The following is a 19,095-nucleotide window of genomic DNA, read 5'->3' as shown; positions in this document are numbered from 1 at the left end:
AATAATTAAACTGCACTAAAACATGTGCTGTCCTCTCAAACCCATGAGCCCCTAAACTCCCTCACAACCAATCCAACTCGCTCTGTTAGGAAGGTAAAGGAGTCTTTGTCCTCTCAGAGAGCATGAATGAGAGAGGGCACCTGCACACAAAGGATATCAGGGCTGGGAAACCCCATACGTCTCCCGGGACCAGTACTTCTGAATGTCGGTGGCCTAGCAACCGCATTCCGATAAAATATCCCCGGTAACAGACATAAACCTGCCGCCAGGTGAAGGCTAACCTCGTGTCTGCATCAATAAAACACTCTCGATCCAATACACACACGTACAAACAAAATTCCAACATTCCAAAGCTTGCCACAAAGGCTTTTGGTTACCAAGTAAACGAGGGCTATGATTGGCCAATTGGGTGCTGTTCAAAAATATCTGAAGAGCTGAAGATTCTTAACACTATTTGAGAGGAATGTGTGACATTCCAGCCTCCACACAAGGACTGTGGAATAATGTGAGAAGTGTGGCCTCTCACAGTCATCAAGTTGAGGGCTACTCAGACAAACAGAGGAGAACAAAGAAAGGTCATTAAGGTCAAACACGAAATTTCTGAGAGGATTTACTGTAAAAGGATGCGGAAACCATTGTCATCCTTGTCCTGGAGCACTGCTGAGACATAATATACATTTAAGGGATAGTTATGACTTCCTTTTGGAGCACAAAAGAAGAGTTTCCATACAAATCAAAGTCAGTTGGGTCTAGTGTTGTTTTGGACCCCATTGACTTTCATTATATAAACAAAAACAATTGAAACATTCTTAAAAAAATATCTTCTTTTGGGTTCCACAGAAGAAAGAACATCATACAGGTTTTGAAATGACTTGAGGGTGAACTGTCCCTTTAAAGGAACATGGTTTCTGAAGATTGAATGAAAAAATGGAAGTAGAAATATAAAAACAGTAGGAACTAAAACAGAAAATGGTACATTGAAAGACTGGAAGGCTTTTGTTCTCGCATGTGATCAGTTTTCATGAAATATTCCCGTTATGGAACAGAAGGGTTCATTGGTTCCCTTTGAGACTAATAAGACAATGTGAGCGCTCTAAAATTTCACCAGATATATTCACCGAGGCCAGATGTACCGCATGTCCTACATTACTCATTACTGCTTGAGAATGAGCTGAAAGCGTACACTTAAAAACAGTCATTAAAAGAGTCGAGAGCATCATTAGTCGCAAACATAAAAGAGAGTAAATTTGTCCCATCCTTAGCTCCATTTCCAATGCTACAGCTGCATCCCTCATTCAGCAAGACAGTGTGGACAAATCTGTCTTATCTCAAACCCAGAAATAGACATGTTCCTCACTCTGACAGCCTGGAGAGAAAGAGAAAGAAACAGGAAGAGACACATAAAGAGAACGAGAGAGTGTGCGTTTCTCCAGGCACGTGATGCTGTGACCAAAAAAAGAGCCCCGATCGAGGGCAGCTGGCATGGCAGGACCGCTGGAAGGCAGAAACAGGAAAAACCAAGGTATGAAGTGCCAACACGGGTGCCAATGGCATGAGTGAGGCAAGTAAAGTGCCAATCTGGATATCTCACCATAACAAACACTGAAAGGTCTAACTAACCCAGAGGTCAAACATTTACTAAAAATGTCTCTAGTGTCAGACAAGCTTTTATTCAACACATACTTGATTTAAAGGATTATTTCAGGTTCTTGTGAAATCAGAATTTACACTTGTCCCTCCTTTCTTTAAAGGGACAGTTCAAGCACAAAATGAAAATTCTGCTATTAATTACTCACCCTCATGTCGTTCCAATTCTGTAAGACTTTCATTCATCTTAAAAACTAAATATTTTTGAAATCCGAGAGCTTTCTGACCCTGCATAGACAGCAACAAAACTGAAACGTTCAAGTCCCAGAAAGGTAGTAAGGACATCGTTAAAATAGTCCATGTGACATTAGTGGTTCAGAAATATTCAGGTGATGGACAGCCAAATTATGATACTTTCACAAAGACACTTCATTCCCATTCATAATTGCTACATGCAAGGCATTAATTAAAAAGTAGTTCTATTTTGAAAAACATCCCCCAAGTCTAGACACATTAGGGGTTGGATGCCCCTAAGTATACTCTCAGTGTGACTCAGTACATTTGCTATTTGCAGCTGGCAGATGTTGTCATGGAGTTCTTGTTAACTCTGATAGCCTATATACCTGCTAAGACACGCAGCAACGTCAGAATTTCCGGCCTTGGATGAACCGAGATTTTTTAAATTCAAAAACACAATGAGACAACAGCTTGGCTTAATTGAACAGAAGGGTTTTCTTTAAATAGTTTCCAATATGAAACTGAAATTAAAACGGATTATGCGGTCATTTTTTTTTTTTTTTTTTTTATGTTTCAGGCCAGGTTTGAGGTCATGAACACAAATGAGATTTGAACTATGGTTAATAAAAAAATAAAAAAAATCAGGTTTTAAGAGTAACGTTACAATTGATTTAAGGATATAATTAATCAATTTAAAAATATCGATCGAAATTATATCGATTCTCCAAGAATTGATTAGTGTAGCCTGTTCAGTTATGAATGGAATATTGTAGCGCTCCTCTCATCCAATAAATCGCAAAAAGCTTTTGCTTTATTAATTTTGATATGAAACCAAGTCTCAGCTTTCAAATTCTGTTTACTTTATTACAACATTGAAACAATAAATACCGTTTTGGCGCTGTTTGACGTGGACTAACAGACGCTGTAGCGCCTCAGTTCAAGCAAAGCAGCGGTTGAACTGATCGTCTCCTTCGCTTTAATATTAGTTTCAGCATGACATATACGTGAATAAACAACCGATTTAATTAAGTGTAATTTAAATTTATGTAGTTATGTAGGACATAATGTAGTACCAGCTGACTCTCTTGTATATTTTACAGCATTAGTTGCTATTTTTTTTCCTTGAGAAAATTTGCCATGCACTGTATCTGACGTGTGTCCAAAATAATCGTTATTGAATTGAACCAAATTGCAAGCATGTGTACAGAAGTCAGATCGAATTGTGACATTTGTGTCAACACCCAGCTTTAATTTATACACCAGGCCTACTTTAATAGAATTATAATCCTCACATTTCGGTTTTAAATTCTTCAGAAATCTGTTCACTTCCACTGTTCCATAGCTTCGCGAATACAAACTTCCATTTGAAGCTAAACATACCAGGTTTTGTCCCTAGAAGGTTCTCAGGCGACCTACTCTAAACTCATCCTGAATACTCAAGAACAGTAATGAGGTATCACATTGGATGAATACTCAAAGAATGCCTTCCTTCCTTCAAAACAAAGTGTGCTCCATTAATAAATAATGACGTTTGGAGCCTGTGATTCCCGTTATTAAAGGAACAAACAGCCTCAGGCTGAACCTAATATGTGTGCCAAATATTTCAACACAAATAAGGGCGTAGGTACTGTACTGCCGGTAAATGTGCTGAATGCCCTGTGATAATGAGGGACAGGAATGATTTTCTTCACAAACGCTCGCACAGACCCAGCGTGGGACAGAGTGGCATCATGTTGATATCAGAGGTGTTGCCTTACAGGCCAGTCAGTAGGCTGGTAATGAATAGATGGGCTTGTCTATACGAGTGTCTCTTGAGATACAGAAAGACGAAAGGCTCTGGAGCATTACAAACAAGCTTATCGCAATCATTAGTATGCATCTGATACCAGGCTCCATGTAAACTTTCTATCGTGATCTGTTGACATATTCTCTATTGAAACAGGAAGCTGGACATAGGACTGCATGATTAATCAAAATAAAATCAAAATCTCACTATCCAGTCGCAAAGGCTTCAATATAATTAAATAAACATATGCGTCGCATGTTTAAGAGTGAAGCGCAACACTGTGTTCAGTTACACACATTCATTAGCATCTCAAAGCTGCTCAGTTTGAAGTAAATGCTGCTCCACACATTATTATTATAATAGAGTCAATACTGATTATACACAAAAAAAAATATTAAGCAGCACAACCGTTTCCAACATTAGTCAGCATATTAGAATGATTTCTGAAGGATCATGTGACACTGAAGACTGGATTAATGACGCTGAAAAGCTTTGCATCTCAGAAATAAATTCTATTTTAAAGTATATTAAAAACCACTATTTTAAATTACTCTTTTTTCTGTATTTTTAATCAAATAAGCAAAGCCTTGATGAGCAGCGGTTGAACTGATCGTCTCCTTCGCTTTAATATTAGTTTCAGCATGACATATACGTGAATAAACAACCGATTTAATTAAGTGTAATTTAAATTTTTGTATACAAATAAGTTCATTTTATATTATATAAAATGATGGTACCAGCTGACTCTCTTGTATATTTTACAGCATTAGTTGCTATTTTTTTTCCTTGAGAAAATTTGCCATGCACTGTATCTGACGTGTGTCCAAAATAATCGTTATTGAATTGAACCAAATTGCATCTCAGAAATAAATTCTATTTTAAAGTATATTAAAAACCACTATTTTAAATTACTCTTTTTTCTGTATTTTTAATCAAATAAGCAAAGCCTTGATGAGCAGAAAAGTGTATAAACACATTCTTGGCCAAATTGCTTGGCATACCAAACCTAGACCTTTTTTTAAAAAAAAATTAAAATCACTATTTTTATTTGAAAAATAGCAAAAAAAACAAAGCAAAAAAAACAAATAAATCTCAAAATTGCACAGCCCGAGTTGGACAGAGTTAGAAGACGTTTTAATAGCAAATAATCTAGTTTGTGTCACATCCTGGCAAAGCTTTGTCTGGTTGTCTACTGCTGTCATTTTAAGCAATCTGATTGGATAGAAATTCGCATACGCCTCTGCAAACAAAATGAGTCATCAATATTTTCAGCTCACTTTCCTGGAAGAAACAAAATAGGTTTCCATTTAATGTTTTAAATGGATCTACGTCAGCTAAAAGTATGTTTTGTCAACTTGTAAGTGATAAACATATACAGTTTCTTTTCATGGGACTTTCAGTACTTCAGCCTTTGCATATAAACCAATTTTCTGTGATGGGACAAAAGTCAATATTACATCCTAAGGATATTTTCTCTCCACAAATCAAAGAGTCAAACAAAAAACTTCTTAGTTCAGGGATAGTTCATCCAAAAATGAAAATTCCGTCATTTACTTACACTCAAGTAGTTCTAGACCTGTATGAACTGCTTTCTTTTGCTGAACACGAAAGACGTTATTGTGAATAATTCTGGTAACCAAACAGTTAACTATTTCCATAGTAGGTGAGAAAAATACGTTGGAAGTCAGTGGATACCAGCACCAGTCTGGTTGCTCAAACAAGATTGGAACAACATGAGGGTGAGTAAATGATGGCAGAATTTTCATTTTTGGGTGAACTAACCCTTTAATGTACTTTTAGACTGTACGGTTTTACACTACAGTACTGTAGAGTGTTTCTATTTGAGATTCAAGCAATCATGTCTTCTTTAGAGTTTCTGATTAAAAACAGGCTAAAGCCCTTCCTTCATAGTTTCAAGGGATTATACATGACTTCTGCCAAAGCTGAGACTGTCTTGTCTGTTCAGTCTGTTAACCAGTAACCCTATACACCGAATACCGGGTGTGATGTAAATAAGAGAAAGTCTTTCAACAGGATGGTGTCTCTGCACTGAAAGAGACTCACGCTTTAATATTCATGTCATTCTTTTTAATCCAATAAGTTATGCAGAGGAAGAACGAGAAAAAAAAGTCACTGTGTCTCATGTTCATCAGGTTTATCAAAGCAGCCAGACTAAAAAAAGGCAGATAAGAAAGCCAAAGCATGAGTCAGCTGCTTTTTAATAAAACATACTGAGTAATGTAGATTGAAAAGCACAGCTGTTCTCACTGTAACAACGTCTTCCACTTGCAGCAAGACTCTGAAGAAATTATCCAGGTCTATTCTCTGGAGTATAATACGACACTGATAAGAAACAGGTTTTAACAGATAAAGATTTGGCGAATTTAACATTTTACTTAACCTCATGAACTTTAGAAACCAGCATGATGTTATTCCAAGGAACACAAAAGGAGAAGTTTTGTGTTTGAGGAAGGAACGTCATGCAGTTTTAAACTGATGAAGGCAAGTAATTGACAGAATTTACATTTTAGATTAACTATTCCTTAAAAAAAGACTATAAGGGCCATTCTATACAGAATGGGTGCAAACTGCTGTCCTACAACCAAAAAAAAAAAAAAAAATCACATTTAAAAAGCATTCAAGTATTCAAATCTTAGATTTTTACTAAGATCCTTCTATTATATATTGAAACCCACAATCATATATAAAAAATTAGGACGCTTAATATATTTAAAATCATAATTTATTGGGTACTTTCAATCGGGAGGTGGCTGTCCCGAACCCTAAGGCCTAAATTTCAACTTTTGAAAAAGTTATAGAAATCATTTTTGTATTTTTTTCCATTGTTGTTTTTAAAAGTATCTATTTGATTCTTTTAAAAAGTGAACTTCAATATGTATTTTCTTGTGTCACTACTGTAACAGTAACATGACTGAAACATGTCATCGTTTCGTTGACAAAAAGAACACATAATCCTTACATTTGGGGGAAATAAACAAAATTTTAGTACAGTTATGCAAAGTTTTTGTATTTTAGTATGTTTGGTACTGTTTGCAAGTTAAAAATTCTGTAATGTGATGTGGTCCAAAGCATTACTGTCACTACCGAAACATGGGATGTTTTGTCAAAAACAAAGTAGACTAAATTATCAACTAAGATTTTATGATAGTTTTTGGTTTAATGTATATTTAATCTAATGAATTAACTTTGAAATCAGTATGATCAACTTTTTGCCTTTTATAAAGAAAAATTGGATTGGAAATACAAAATTGGAAATATTGTTAAAAATGCAATTGTCGTTGATTTACCTCTGAATTTTTTTTAATAAAATAGAAAAATTATTTACAAGGAAGCAAAATCTTAATAGATCAATGTAATCCTTCTTATTAAATTACATATCACTGTGTAAAAATACAATACAAGTTTGTGTGAAAATACAATACGAGAATTAATTGCACAATTACTAGAAATGTGTACCTTGCATATTATACAATTTGCATACAAATTTTTTGTAAAAAAACATTTTTTTCAAGATGTTTCCAAATCTGACTTTGAACCAATTCTGTAGAGTGGCCCATGTAGGTTACCCACGATTCAAATCAGCTAGGAGTTTTGCTATGCTAATGTGCGATGTCTGCCACATTAGAGGAGCTTTTTCCACATTAAGTCAAGGTGAAGGGTGCTCCGAGCCAATTCCCAAAGTACTAACATTGGAAATGCAGGAAGACCTAATGAATTAAAGTGTCAGCAGAGAATGACTAACCACACTGGTCACATGACCTTATCATCTAGTATAGCAGTAGCGTCACACGTTCCACTGATAAACACAACAGCAGGCAAAAACATTGTGCCAATCCACTGCCTGATCGAATGCAAATAGGCGCCTTTTCACTCTTAACAGGAACAACAGAGAGGAACAGAAACATGACCACAGAGCGTTGATCATTTTTCATAAGTGTAACAATAAGGGTGGGGTCCTAGAGTTGAGTCGAAAAACACAATTTTATGCATCAGATCAGTCAAGTGTGAATGCAACCTAGAAAACAGCGCAAAGGAAAATATGCTTATAGAGTCGTTTCATCGGAATCTCTTTCTTTCTCGCGTGTCGGCCCGTGAGTCTTGCCTACACACTAAAACCCAGCAGTTCAGTGAAAATTCTTACAATGCATTCTTTGTTCACATTCACACAGTGTGAAAAGCACCTTGTCTAACCTACTTTCTTATCTCTTTCCCCAACGACCAGCATTATGCAAAATTGTGGTTAGTGAGGAGTGGGTTGCCCGAGGTGTTGATTTCCTCACAATTCTAACTTTTCTTTTAGACGTTAACTTAAGGAGTTGTTGCAACTGGGTCTTGACCCTTTAAAGTTAATAAGGCCCCTACTTAAAGACAAGGGTTGAGGAGTGGGTAAGATATAGCTTTATGTGTGGATTTTACACATTTTACTATTATATGTGACCCTGGACAACAAAATTAGTCATAAGTGTCCATTTCTATAAATTGAGATTTATACATCAACTGTTAAAGCTGAATAAATAAGCTTTGAAATGATGTATGGTTTGTTGGGATAGGACAATATTTGGCATAGATACAGCTATTTGAAAATCTGTAATCTGCAAGTGCAAATAAATGAATAAAAACAAAACACTGAGAAAATCACCTTTAAAATGGTCCAAATGAAGTTCTTAGCAATGCATATTACAAATCAAAAATTACATTTTGATATATCCATGGTAGGAAATTGACAAAAAAAAAATCTTCATAGAACATTATCTTTACTTAATATCCTAAAATCGATCATTTTAACCCATACAGTGGATTTTTGGCTACTGCTATAAATATACTCGTGCTACTTAAGACTGGTTTTGTGGTCCAGGGTCACATATAATGCTCCAACCCCATTTTCGTTTTGGTTACAACAAAAGTTAAGTTATAAACTAACCATGGGCCTGAAAGTATAAACACATAAATAGGCTATTGTGATTATTTTACACTTTATTCTATATTTCCAAATCACAAAACATTAAAACGATAATTAGGAGGGCCTCAAAGGCGACAACGATTTTTTGCCTGACATAAATGTAAAAACTTGCGTCGAACTTGAATGTTGTTGAACGCATTGTACATTAAACGACTTGTCAAATTTTAACACATATCTTCTTACAAGAATGATGTTCAGTATGTCCAAACCACTGACGTATCCAGTTAACTTTTTTTTGCGATAACGTTCAAGCGTTTTTTCGTTTGTACGTTTACATTTCGTCGCGTTTAGCTGCTCATCACACGCGCGTCGCGTTTTAAACGCAAGAACGCGTCTTAGATGATATCAGTTCTGAAGGTACGCTCGTTTGTGTAGGTTAAGGGTGGAAATCAAGTGATGTCAAACATCAAAACACACTTGTTGGAACGCATACGATATACAACGTGTTTCAACGATCCAGAAGCGGCTCGAGTGCGATTGTGCAATCGAACCGAAAACCAGCATTGGCGAGAAACAGGATGTACACTGACGTTCATGAACACAAGAATCTAGACGTTGAAACCTTCCGATCACAGCTCCTATTTCCCATAATATATGAACCAGCACTGCACTGTATATGGAATGGAGCAGCAGCAACGGATGCTGAATGTCAGCATGCAAACTCGCAACACGTTCATGTTGACATGTATTATTTTAGCACCCAAATTTTAGTTGAACGGGGAAACCCCGAAGCTTACCAACTGTACTGTCCACGCAAATAATTTTTTCCTATTGTAAGCATATATAAGATACACAGCGTCGCTTACCTTTAAACTGTAAGGAGTGGCTTGTTTTAATTCTCACAGTTCCTGATATGGATTCACCGGGGTTGTAGACCACTTTGTTGTTAGTGAAAGTAATCTCGAATTCCTGAAGCTTCCCCATGTCGTTCAGAAGCACCACTCGAGCACTCACGGAAAATGAAATCGTCGGTAAAACTAACGGGTAAAAGCGGCCAGTTTCACGTCCCACCTGCGGCTCTCATCGCTCCGCCCATCCACGACCGCTGACGTCATCGGGACAGTCAGTCAGACTCTCTCAGCTATTTATGATCCTAAGGTTGTTTCAATAATCTTATTGATGACGTTATGTTCTTATCGTTTCCTTATAAACATTCTTACAACTGCATTAATTCTTAAAAGACTGCCTTGGACATCCAAAGCATTCATACTGTGGTGATTTTCATTTCAAATTTATATATTTAAAATATTTGATATCATTTTGATTTGCTACTAAAGCAAACTGACATATATTCACTTCCAAAATATTTTTTATGTTTAAATAAGTCTCTTCTGCTCACCGAGCATGCATTTATTTGATCCAAATACTGCAAAAACAGTAATATTGTGGAATATTGAAATATGCTTTCTATTTAAAAATGTCATTTATTCCTGTGATCAAAGCTAAATTTGCAACATCATAACTCCGGTCTATCACATGATCCTTCAGAAGTCATTCTAATATGCTGATTTGCTGTTCAAGAAACATTTTTATTATTATTATCAATATTTAAAACAGTTAAATACTTTTTTCAGGACTCTTTGATAAATAGAAAGATCTAACAATGTGTTTATATGAAATAAAAAGCTTTTGTGACATTATACGCTATACCATTAAAAACTTGGAGTCAGTATAATTTATTATTATTATTATTATTTTAGAAATTATAGAAATTAATAGTTCTATTTAGCAAGGATGCTTTAAATTGATCAAAAGCGATGATAAAGATATTTGTAATGTTACAGATTTCTCTTTCAGATAAACGCTGTTCTTCTAAACCTACTCAGCTGTTTTCAACATAATAATGACAATAATAAATATTTTTGAGCAGCAAATCAGAATATTAGAATGAAGTAATGGAAGTAATGATGCTAAAAATTCAGCTTTGAATCACAGGAATAAATTCATTTTAAAATATATTCAAATAAAAGTCAGTTATTTTAAATAGTAAAAATATTTTAAAATTTTACAGTTTTTGCTGTACTTTGGATCAAATAAATGCAGGCTTGGTGAGCAGAAGAGATTTTTAAAACATTAAAAATTGTACTGTTCAAAAACTTTTGACTGGTAGTGTATATATATAAATTATCTTTATATACCATACATATATACACATACTTCAAAAAATCTGTGTTTTATAACAGTTTATAATGTTATAAATAATAACAATTAAAATCAAGATTATGCCACACTATATTTTTTTAAGACTATAGCTCAAGGCATATTTTTGGCTTCTGATTCAGCTCAACATTTTAAAAATTAATTAAGAATTTAAAAACATGTCCATTATAGATGAAGTGTATTTAAGAAATAATCTGTATGAATGACTAAAAGCAAAAATGAGTGTCACGTCATTGACCCACATACCGCTGTGATGTAAATGTGCAAGCAGCACCAAGCTGGGCTTTCTCCGTAACCAACAAGGAAAACAAGCAATAACTCCATCTGTCTGGCGACACAAGCATTGATAAAACTGAACAGACATCCCTTCTGCCATTGTTCTGGGAATAATAAATTCACCTCACGATGATGACTGAACACACTCCTGTGCTGAAAATAGAAGCCACTTTAAACCCATCTCCTGTGCCTGCAGACATCAGCATTTTTTTTTTCTGAGAGGTCTGCTTTGTGTAGCCCAGATTCAATTAGGACATAACAGAAAAATAACAATTTTATTAACGTCACTCAAGAGATTTAAAACAATTATGTCAAATTGGTATTTGCTCTAATATGCTTGTGTGAAAGCGATAGAAAGTCAGTGCTAAAGTAACCACTGAGCAACAGGCATTATCAACATCTACTGTCAGATCCTTAAGTTTTAGAATAGATATTATAGAATACTTAATAAAGCATTTCTTGAGGTTTAAACAAGCAATGGAATATATATATATATATATATATATATATATATATATATATATATGTGCAAACTCCTTTCTTTAATAAGTATATCTTATTTTATGGATGTTTAGATATTTTACTAAAATAATTATTAATAAAATTAAGTTTTTAAAACATTTGAGTAAAAAAAAAAAAAGAACCATTTAATATATACGCTATATCCAACAATAACACTTAACACTTACTTTCAAAGCGTTACCTGAGTTCTAAACACTTGCCTATTACGCCCCCTTATGGACACCAAAAAGAACAGCCATCATAACAATCGACACTTGTGCAAATTACACAAATTCCAGATATTGTTCTATTATCTACCCTGATTTGCAAGAGCGGGCGCAGTCGATTGTAACTTAAATGTGCGAGACTTCCGGTGTCATTTGCTTTCAGTTATTTTACATGCACAAAAACGGTCATACTGATGTTGCAAGTGATATTTGTTATCATATTACTTAAATGTATTATCATAATCATACACACTGGTTTGAAGCATAAATAGCTTTAGCGTTTACTGCACTTTATTATTCTACTAATGAATCTGAAATTTTGCATAGGTTAATTCTGTATTGCGAATAGTCAACAATGATAGAATTCATTAAAAATATTACTGATTTTTTTTATTGATGGATATTTTATTGATTATTATTCTTACATTTCAAGACATATGATGAGCATGCAATATTAAAATTGGTGTTGGTATCCATTATCTGTTTTCAAAATTCCATTATTTCAGTTCTTCCTCGTCTTCCAGCATGCATGTGCGGGCCATTGCGCAGGTCACGGCATATGGGTCACAGTTGGCGGCAGGATGACCCGATAGGGGATGCAAATACTGGCCCCGCGGTTAGCAACACCTGCTGAGAAGTCATGGATGCTGGTGTACAGTTCAGAAGCTACAAGTCTCCGTTTGTTGTCCTCACCACCGCTTGCGTCGTAGGCCCGAATATGCTCTGCATGGCGCTTTCTCAGTTTCTCAATGGCTTTCTCAATGTGCCTGATGTAGAGAGGGGGATGATGGAGGTCATATGTCATTGCAAAAAACAGCAACATAACTTTCTCTCTTTGACTAGCGTGTATATACAATTACATACTCAATTCCTCCTGCTCTCATTTGCTTTGTGCTCACATTGATGTGGCAACCGGCTCCGTTCCAATCTCCTGTCATGGGTTTTGGATCCCGGGTGGCCACCACTCCTAAATCTTCACACACCCTGTATACAATGACTTGGTTAGGCAAGTGACAATTCTGTCAACTGTCCTGAAATGCGTGCAAAAGTCTCGTATCACAGCATGCAGCAGCTCATTGTAGTGGAGACGAGATGCGCCGATGTGAAGCCACTTTTAAGAGAGTTAAGTTTTGAAAGAGTCCAGTTTAGATGCTCGTGTAGCCATTGTAGGCCTTTTTGACGGTCATTATCATCATTATTTTCTTGTGACGTTTGGTGCAGTAGACCTTCTCTTGACTTGGACCAGATGGGATGGCCTTCTTTGCCCTCATGCAATGATGATCCATGGGTGCCCAACAACACCCCTTCGTCGAGTTGTGGTTTTTCCTCCTCGGATCACTTTAGGTAAATTCTAAACATTGCTGACTGGAAGCAGCCCACAAGCCTTGCCATTTCAGAGATACCTTGCCACAACAACTTGGTCACTTAGATCTTTATTCCTGCCAATTTCTCCTGCATTCAACTGCTTAACCTCTAATCTACTCAGACTTTAAAGGGATAGTTCATTCAAAAATGAAAATTCTGTCATTATTTACTCACCCTCATGACGTTTTAAGCCCGTAAGACGTTTGTTCATCTTTGGAACAATAAATTATGAGGATTAGAAACATTACCGACTCAACTTTTGCCACATTTTAATATAAAGACACTTACTAATAAGTGTTTTTAGATTGTTTCCATGAATACTCAAACCTGTTACTGTCATGTACTAACATTATTCTCCAGAAAAACAAGTGTGTCACCATCTTTAGAATATTGTTTTTGAACTTCCCTTTGTGCGGTAGCTCTGTATATTTCTATGGCATAGCTGTCTAAAAGTAATTTAGTCGGTAAAGTGGATTTATGTATTGTAGAGTTAACGAAAGTTATTGTGAGCATTGTAATGTTTAAAGCAAATGTCTTAACAAATGTTAGTAGACCAGGAAGATTTTAAAATGAGCGGTTCATTCATAAATCCATCAGATCACTTTGGAAAATACAACTAGAAGATAAAAGACAGCAAACAAAAAGGGGTGAGGCTAAATAAGGTCAATTACATGTGCGTTTTGTTGCTTCATTTGCATGAAATGTGAACTGGTATTCACACCCCTGAAAATGTATCTATTATAAAATCTATTATAAAAAACTGTTCACCTAAACCATCCACACTGGTATGGCAATTAACTTGGAATGCTGTCTTTTGATTTCGGTCTGTGTGGCGGGTAATCTATTATGTGTAGACACAGGTAGGTGTACCATCATTCAACACGACATATCAAATCTTGTGTCATAAAACATTCTTTTCAGAAAAAGTGTTTAATATATATATAAAGTATTCTTTTTACAGACAAAAATAACAATTATAACAGGTTAAGGTGCTCTCTATTTAACATTCTAAGCAATTATTAGTTTCCAAGAGTGTGTTACTCCACTTCATGGGTATCGTCCTCCTCTTCCAGCATGCATGTGATGGCCATTTCACAGGTCACGGCATATGGGTCGCAGTTGGCGGCTGGACGGCGGTCCTCAAAGTACCCGCATTTATCCTGACCCACCTGACGAGGGATGCGGATGCTGGCCCCACGGTTAGCAACACCTGCTGAGAAATCATGGATGCTAGATGTTTCGTGACGACCCGTCAGGCGGCGTTTGTTATCTTCTCCATTGTGTGGGTCGTACACTCGAATATGCTCTGCATGGCGCTTGCTCAGTTTCTTGATGGCTTTCTCAATGTGCCTGATGCAGAGAAAAGAATGATGGAGGTCAGATAACATGACTAAACGCAGTTCAACCCAAGATAAGTATAATAATTATAATAACTATCCATCTTATTTTTCCTGTAAGAGTGGGTGCAGCCATTTGTAAATTTTATGGGTGTGGCTCTCATTCGTGTCCAGCTATTTTTAGCTGTACAAAACAGCTGAAAATATTTTAATTTATTTTATTTATTATCTTAATTAGGAACACACTGGTTTGTAGTGCAAACAGTTCTACCGTTTACTCCACGTTGTTGTTCTTCTCGTTATTTCCCTATAGCGACTTACGAACCGGAAGTCTCGCCCATAGGCTTACTTCTGTGGTGAAGAATAAAGTGGATAACGTTTTAATAATTCTATGAAAATAACTTTAATGATAATGAGACAGAGGAACAATATCACTGGAATCACTATAAGAATGATTTCCATCTGATGGATAAAAGCAACAAACGACATAACATTATCATGCATTGGTGTGGATGCTAATATAGTGTTTTTTAAATGATTTAGTCTTCCTGTGACTTATGAGTGTGTGTATAACTCAGTACATACTCAATTCCTCCTTCTGCTCTCATTTGCACTGTGCTAACATTGATGTGGCAGCCGGCTCCGTTCCAATTTCCTGTCATGGGTTTTGGATCCATAGTGGCCACCACTCCAAAGTCTTCACACACCCTGTGTAGCAGGAAACGTGCCATCCATAGATGATCTCCCATCTCGATTCCTTCACACGGACCCACCTGGAACTCCCACTGTAGAGAGAGAAAACTATCCAGACCATTCAGAACATTCTGTCTAATAACTATAATATAACAGTAGTTACCTGAGAGGGCATGACTTCTGCATTAGTGCCACTGATTGCGATGCCAGCATACAGACAGGCTTTATAATGGCACTCCACAATGTCTCTGCCAAAAGCTCTGTCAGCACCAACACTGCAGTAATATGGACCTGATAGAAAAATATTGCCATTTTTTAAATATGAAGATGCCACAGAAGCCATTTCATTATACAACCAGACACATAAAAATGGAATATGAATATAAAAATTCTAAAAATAAATATCTTAAATGTCTTTTGAAACCTATAGCACACAAAAAGCCATATAGTGTAAGTGAATGGTGACCATGGGAGTTAAGCAAGATCTTGAATGAATAACTATTTTAATTTTTCTGTGCATTCCCCATATAAAGCTATTAAAACGTTTTTAAAGAGGTCATTGGATGCTAAACTCCCTGTTACATGTTGTTTGAACATAAATGTGTGTTGGCAGTGTGTGTACACAACCACCCTATTATGATAAAAATTCACCCAGTGGTATTTTTGTAATCTTTATAAGAGATATCCTCTTTTCAAATCAAGCCATTCTCAGCTTCTTGTCAGTGTGACGGTATTTGGTCCCCATCCACTTTCATTGTGTGCAAGAGAGCAACTGAAACTGATTTAAGTAAGTGATTGTTTTCCTGTGACCCTGGACAACAAAACCAGTCATAAGGGTCCATTTTTTTTAAATTGAGATTTATACGTCATCTGAAATCTGAAAAAATAAGCTTTTCATTGATGTATGGTTTGAACAATATTTGGCTGAGAAACAATATTTGAAAGTCTGGAATCTGAGCGTGCAAAAAATCTAAATATTGAGAAAATTGCCTTTAAAGTTGTCCAAATGAAGTTCTTAGCAATGCATATTGCTAATCAAAAATTAAGTTTTGATATATTTATGGTAGAAAACGTACAAAATATTTTCATGGAAAATGATCTTTGCTTAATATCCTAAAGAAAAATCTATCATTTTGACCCATACAATGTATTGTTGGCTATTGCTAAAAATATACCCGTACAACTTATGACTGGTTCTGTTGTCCAAGGGTCAAATATTTAAGTGCTCTTCAACATCACATCTCGCCAAAGTCCAAAGCCATGCCAGTCAACCAAAACATGCACAATTATTCACAAATCAAAAGCGTTTTCTGATTAAACATGGTGTGCTCCCACATTCTTTTCTTGGTGTTTATAAAGAACTGGTGTGGTTTGTCATAACAGATTTTAGTAATATCTTTCAGGTATGTAGGACATTTTACAGGCATACAAAAATTCTTTACAGCAGCTTAATACAAGATTTTACCTTGTGGTTTGGGGAACCCAAGTCTGGGCCAGCCATAAGGATGTCCATCCACTCCTAGGAGAGTATATTCCTGCTCCATGCCAAACCAGGGGTGAAGGTCTTTGAACTTCTCCATGACCTTGTTACACTGGTTACGGTGGTTTGTTTCTAAAAGAAACAATTTGGTTCATCAGTTCTACACAAGTTTAATGTATGTATTAATTGTATTATTAATACAAGCATTTTAACTGTACAATATTTGGTATTTGTAAAAGTTTTAATGTTTTTTTTTTATATGTTCATTTACTTAAAAGAGAAGTCCACTTACAGAACAAAAATTGACAGATAATGTACTTAAAAGATAAGTGACATTTTTTGAGGAAAAACGTTTTAGGATTTGACTGAAACAATTTTGAACTTCCAAAATGCAGTTCATATGCGGCTTCAAACGATCCCAGCCGAGGAAGAAGGGTCTTATCTAGCGAAACGATTGGTTATTTTCTTTAAAAAAAAAAAAAAAATACTATTTAAATACTTCCTAAGTCAAATGCTTGTCTTGTCTTGCTCTCCCTTAACTCTGTGTATTCTGGCTCAAGACATTTAGGGTATGTCGAAAAAAACTCCATTGCTTTTTCTTCCTCAACTATAAAAATCATTTCAAGATCATCTTACATCACTGCAGAAGTACCAACCCAGTCTTTGCAAAGTGAACATGCAAAGAAGATCAAACACCCTTAACAAAAAAGGTAAAACAGCAATATATGACAATTTTGAAGTTGAGGGAGAACATGAGATGGGAGTTTTTCGACATACACTAACTGTCATGAACTAGAAAAAAACAGTCCAGGCAGAGTAAGACAAGATGAGCGTTTGACATTAAAAAGTATATAAATTGTATTATTTTTATGAAAATAACTGATCATTATACTAGATAAGACCCTTCTTCCTCAGCTGGGATCGTTTACAACCGCATTTGGGATCGTTTGAAGCCACATTTAAATGCATTTTGAAATTCAAAATCGGGCACCATAGAAGTCCACTATATGGAAAAAATCTGAAATGTTTTCATCAAAAAACATCATTTCTTTTTACAACTAAAGAAAGAAAAACATGAACATCTTGGATGACAAGGGGTAAGTACATTATCTGTCAATTTTTGTTCTGGAGGTGGAAAATTAAAAATGTTCATTTCAAATGGTAAATAAATCTGACATAATTGTAACTACTACTGGAGTAACATCAACTTCAGAAAATATCTTTTACACTTTACCATAACATAAAACTAGCAAAAGTTAAACAATATAACCTTATTAATTATTGATACCACAAGTGCATGCAGGGAAGAAGGAGAATGGGGCTCAAGAGCTATTGAGCTATTGAACATATTGAGTTTTTTATTTTTAACAAAATTTCCAGCTTTATTTAACTAATCCAGAATAATTTTTACAGTGTATAAATTCTACCTGCAGGTTCTCGGGTGTGCTTGTGCACTTCACATAGCACCAGTTTGTTCGGATCCAAGAGGAAGGGGTCCCTGAACATGCGGACGGGAATCAGTAGCATGTCACTGTTGTGTCCTTCAGCCTGACCCGTGCTGGAACCATCAAAATTCCATTCTGGTAGGTCTGTCAAAAAGTAGAACAACAAAAAATAAGAAAAAATGAAACATTCAAGATAAAGAAAATGAAACCAGTTAACGCTTTGATACCAGCTATGCTCTTTGGCTCTGAATCCATGGTTCGAGTCTTGTTACGCAGACCCTCTCCAGAGCCATCGATCCAGATGTAAGTGACCTGACAGAAGTTTCCCTGGGGCAGACTGAGGTATTGCTGGCGCAGGGCCTTGTTGAGACTAGAGCTGTCTGACACATAAGACATACTGGAACAGATTTACAGTAAACAACAAACCTGAAAAGATAAAACAAGACAAAATGTAAAATATTAAATAATACATTTTCATTGACTGCCATGGATAACAAGCAACAAACTTTCAGGTATCATTATTGTACCATATTAAATGTACCAAAGATGACTTACTCAGAGGTGTGTATTTGGCTCCACTTCATATGAAGACTGAAACCCTGTGCACTGATACAGTCAAGTTTATAAGGCAGCCTCTCAATGAGGATATGATTTATAGAAGTTGTGACGTAAACAGTATGCGTTATTTCCAACCTGGTAGCAAAACATGGGTCATTACACATTCAGCTTATAAAACCTGTTCAGCTAAACCATCCACACTGCTCTTACATTGGCTTTATGCTGGAATGCATCACTTCATCATAGAGTCTAATGTCTCGTGAGATTTTTGCATGACCAGTGTGTTCATTGACAAATAAACCAACTCAGTGGTTTTCTCACCTCAGCTCCCCTGAACACACAATTACACACCATGCTTATTGAGAGGTGCACTGCATAAGACATCAGCATAAAGAAAGCACAGAGGTTTTTACAGTCCGATTAGCTTCTGATGTGACTAATAAACACAAAATAGTCCCAAAC

General features: G+C 35.9%; 2 protein-coding genes and 1 pseudogene across 2 annotated transcripts in view; all 3 read right to left on the bottom strand.

Moving 5' to 3' along the window:
• Positions 1-9,615, bottom strand: part of arrdc1b (arrestin domain containing 1b) — a 41,412-nt gene extending 31,797 nt beyond the window's left edge. Inside the window, exon 1 of the mRNA XM_051093155.1 lies at positions 9,398-9,615. Coding sequence (XP_050949112.1) covers positions 9,398-9,515 — 118 coding nt within the window. The 5' untranslated portion in view covers positions 9,516-9,615. The remainder of the gene's footprint in view (positions 1-9,397) is intronic.
• A 2,637-nt stretch (positions 9,616-12,252) lies between these two features.
• LOC127152161 (glutamine synthetase-like) lies at positions 12,253-13,041 on the bottom strand (annotated as a pseudogene).
• Positions 13,042-14,120: 1,079 nt separating this feature from the next.
• Positions 14,121-18,684, bottom strand: LOC127152663 (glutamine synthetase). Its single transcript, XM_051093451.1, has 7 exons — positions 18,631-18,684; positions 18,303-18,501; positions 18,058-18,219; positions 16,616-16,762; positions 15,314-15,441; positions 15,043-15,242; positions 14,121-14,470 (listed from the first exon to the last, which is right to left on the bottom strand). The coding sequence occupies exons 2-7, from the start codon at positions 18,469-18,471 to the stop codon at positions 14,158-14,160; spliced, it is 1,119 nt and encodes a 372-aa protein (XP_050949408.1). The 5' UTR covers positions 18,472-18,501; positions 18,631-18,684; the 3' UTR covers positions 14,121-14,157.
• Positions 18,685-19,095: the final 411 nt, after the last annotated feature.

This window comes from Labeo rohita, chromosome 21, assembly GCF_022985175.1.
Source record: "Labeo rohita strain BAU-BD-2019 chromosome 21, IGBB_LRoh.1.0, whole genome shotgun sequence".
NCBI lineage: Eukaryota > Metazoa > Chordata > Actinopteri > Cypriniformes > Cyprinidae > Labeo > Labeo rohita.
Note: the sequence above shows the minus strand (reverse complement) of the source record. Positions and strands in the feature narration are given on the sequence as shown.

Excerpts from the sequence above, each read along its gene's own strand:
- LOC127152663 (XM_051093451.1), bottom strand. The coding sequence starts at position 18,471 with ATGTCTTATGTGTCAGACAGCTCTAGTCTCAACAAGGCCCTGCGCCAG. Across the intron at positions 18,220-18,302 it reads AGAGCCAAAGAGCATAGCTG|ACCTACCAGAATGGAATTTT; the intron begins GTATCAAAGCGT and ends ACTTTTTGACAG. Across the intron at positions 16,763-18,057 it reads GCACACCCGAGAACCTGCAG|AAACAAACCACCGTAACCAG; the intron begins GTAGAATTTATA and ends TGTTTCTTTTAG.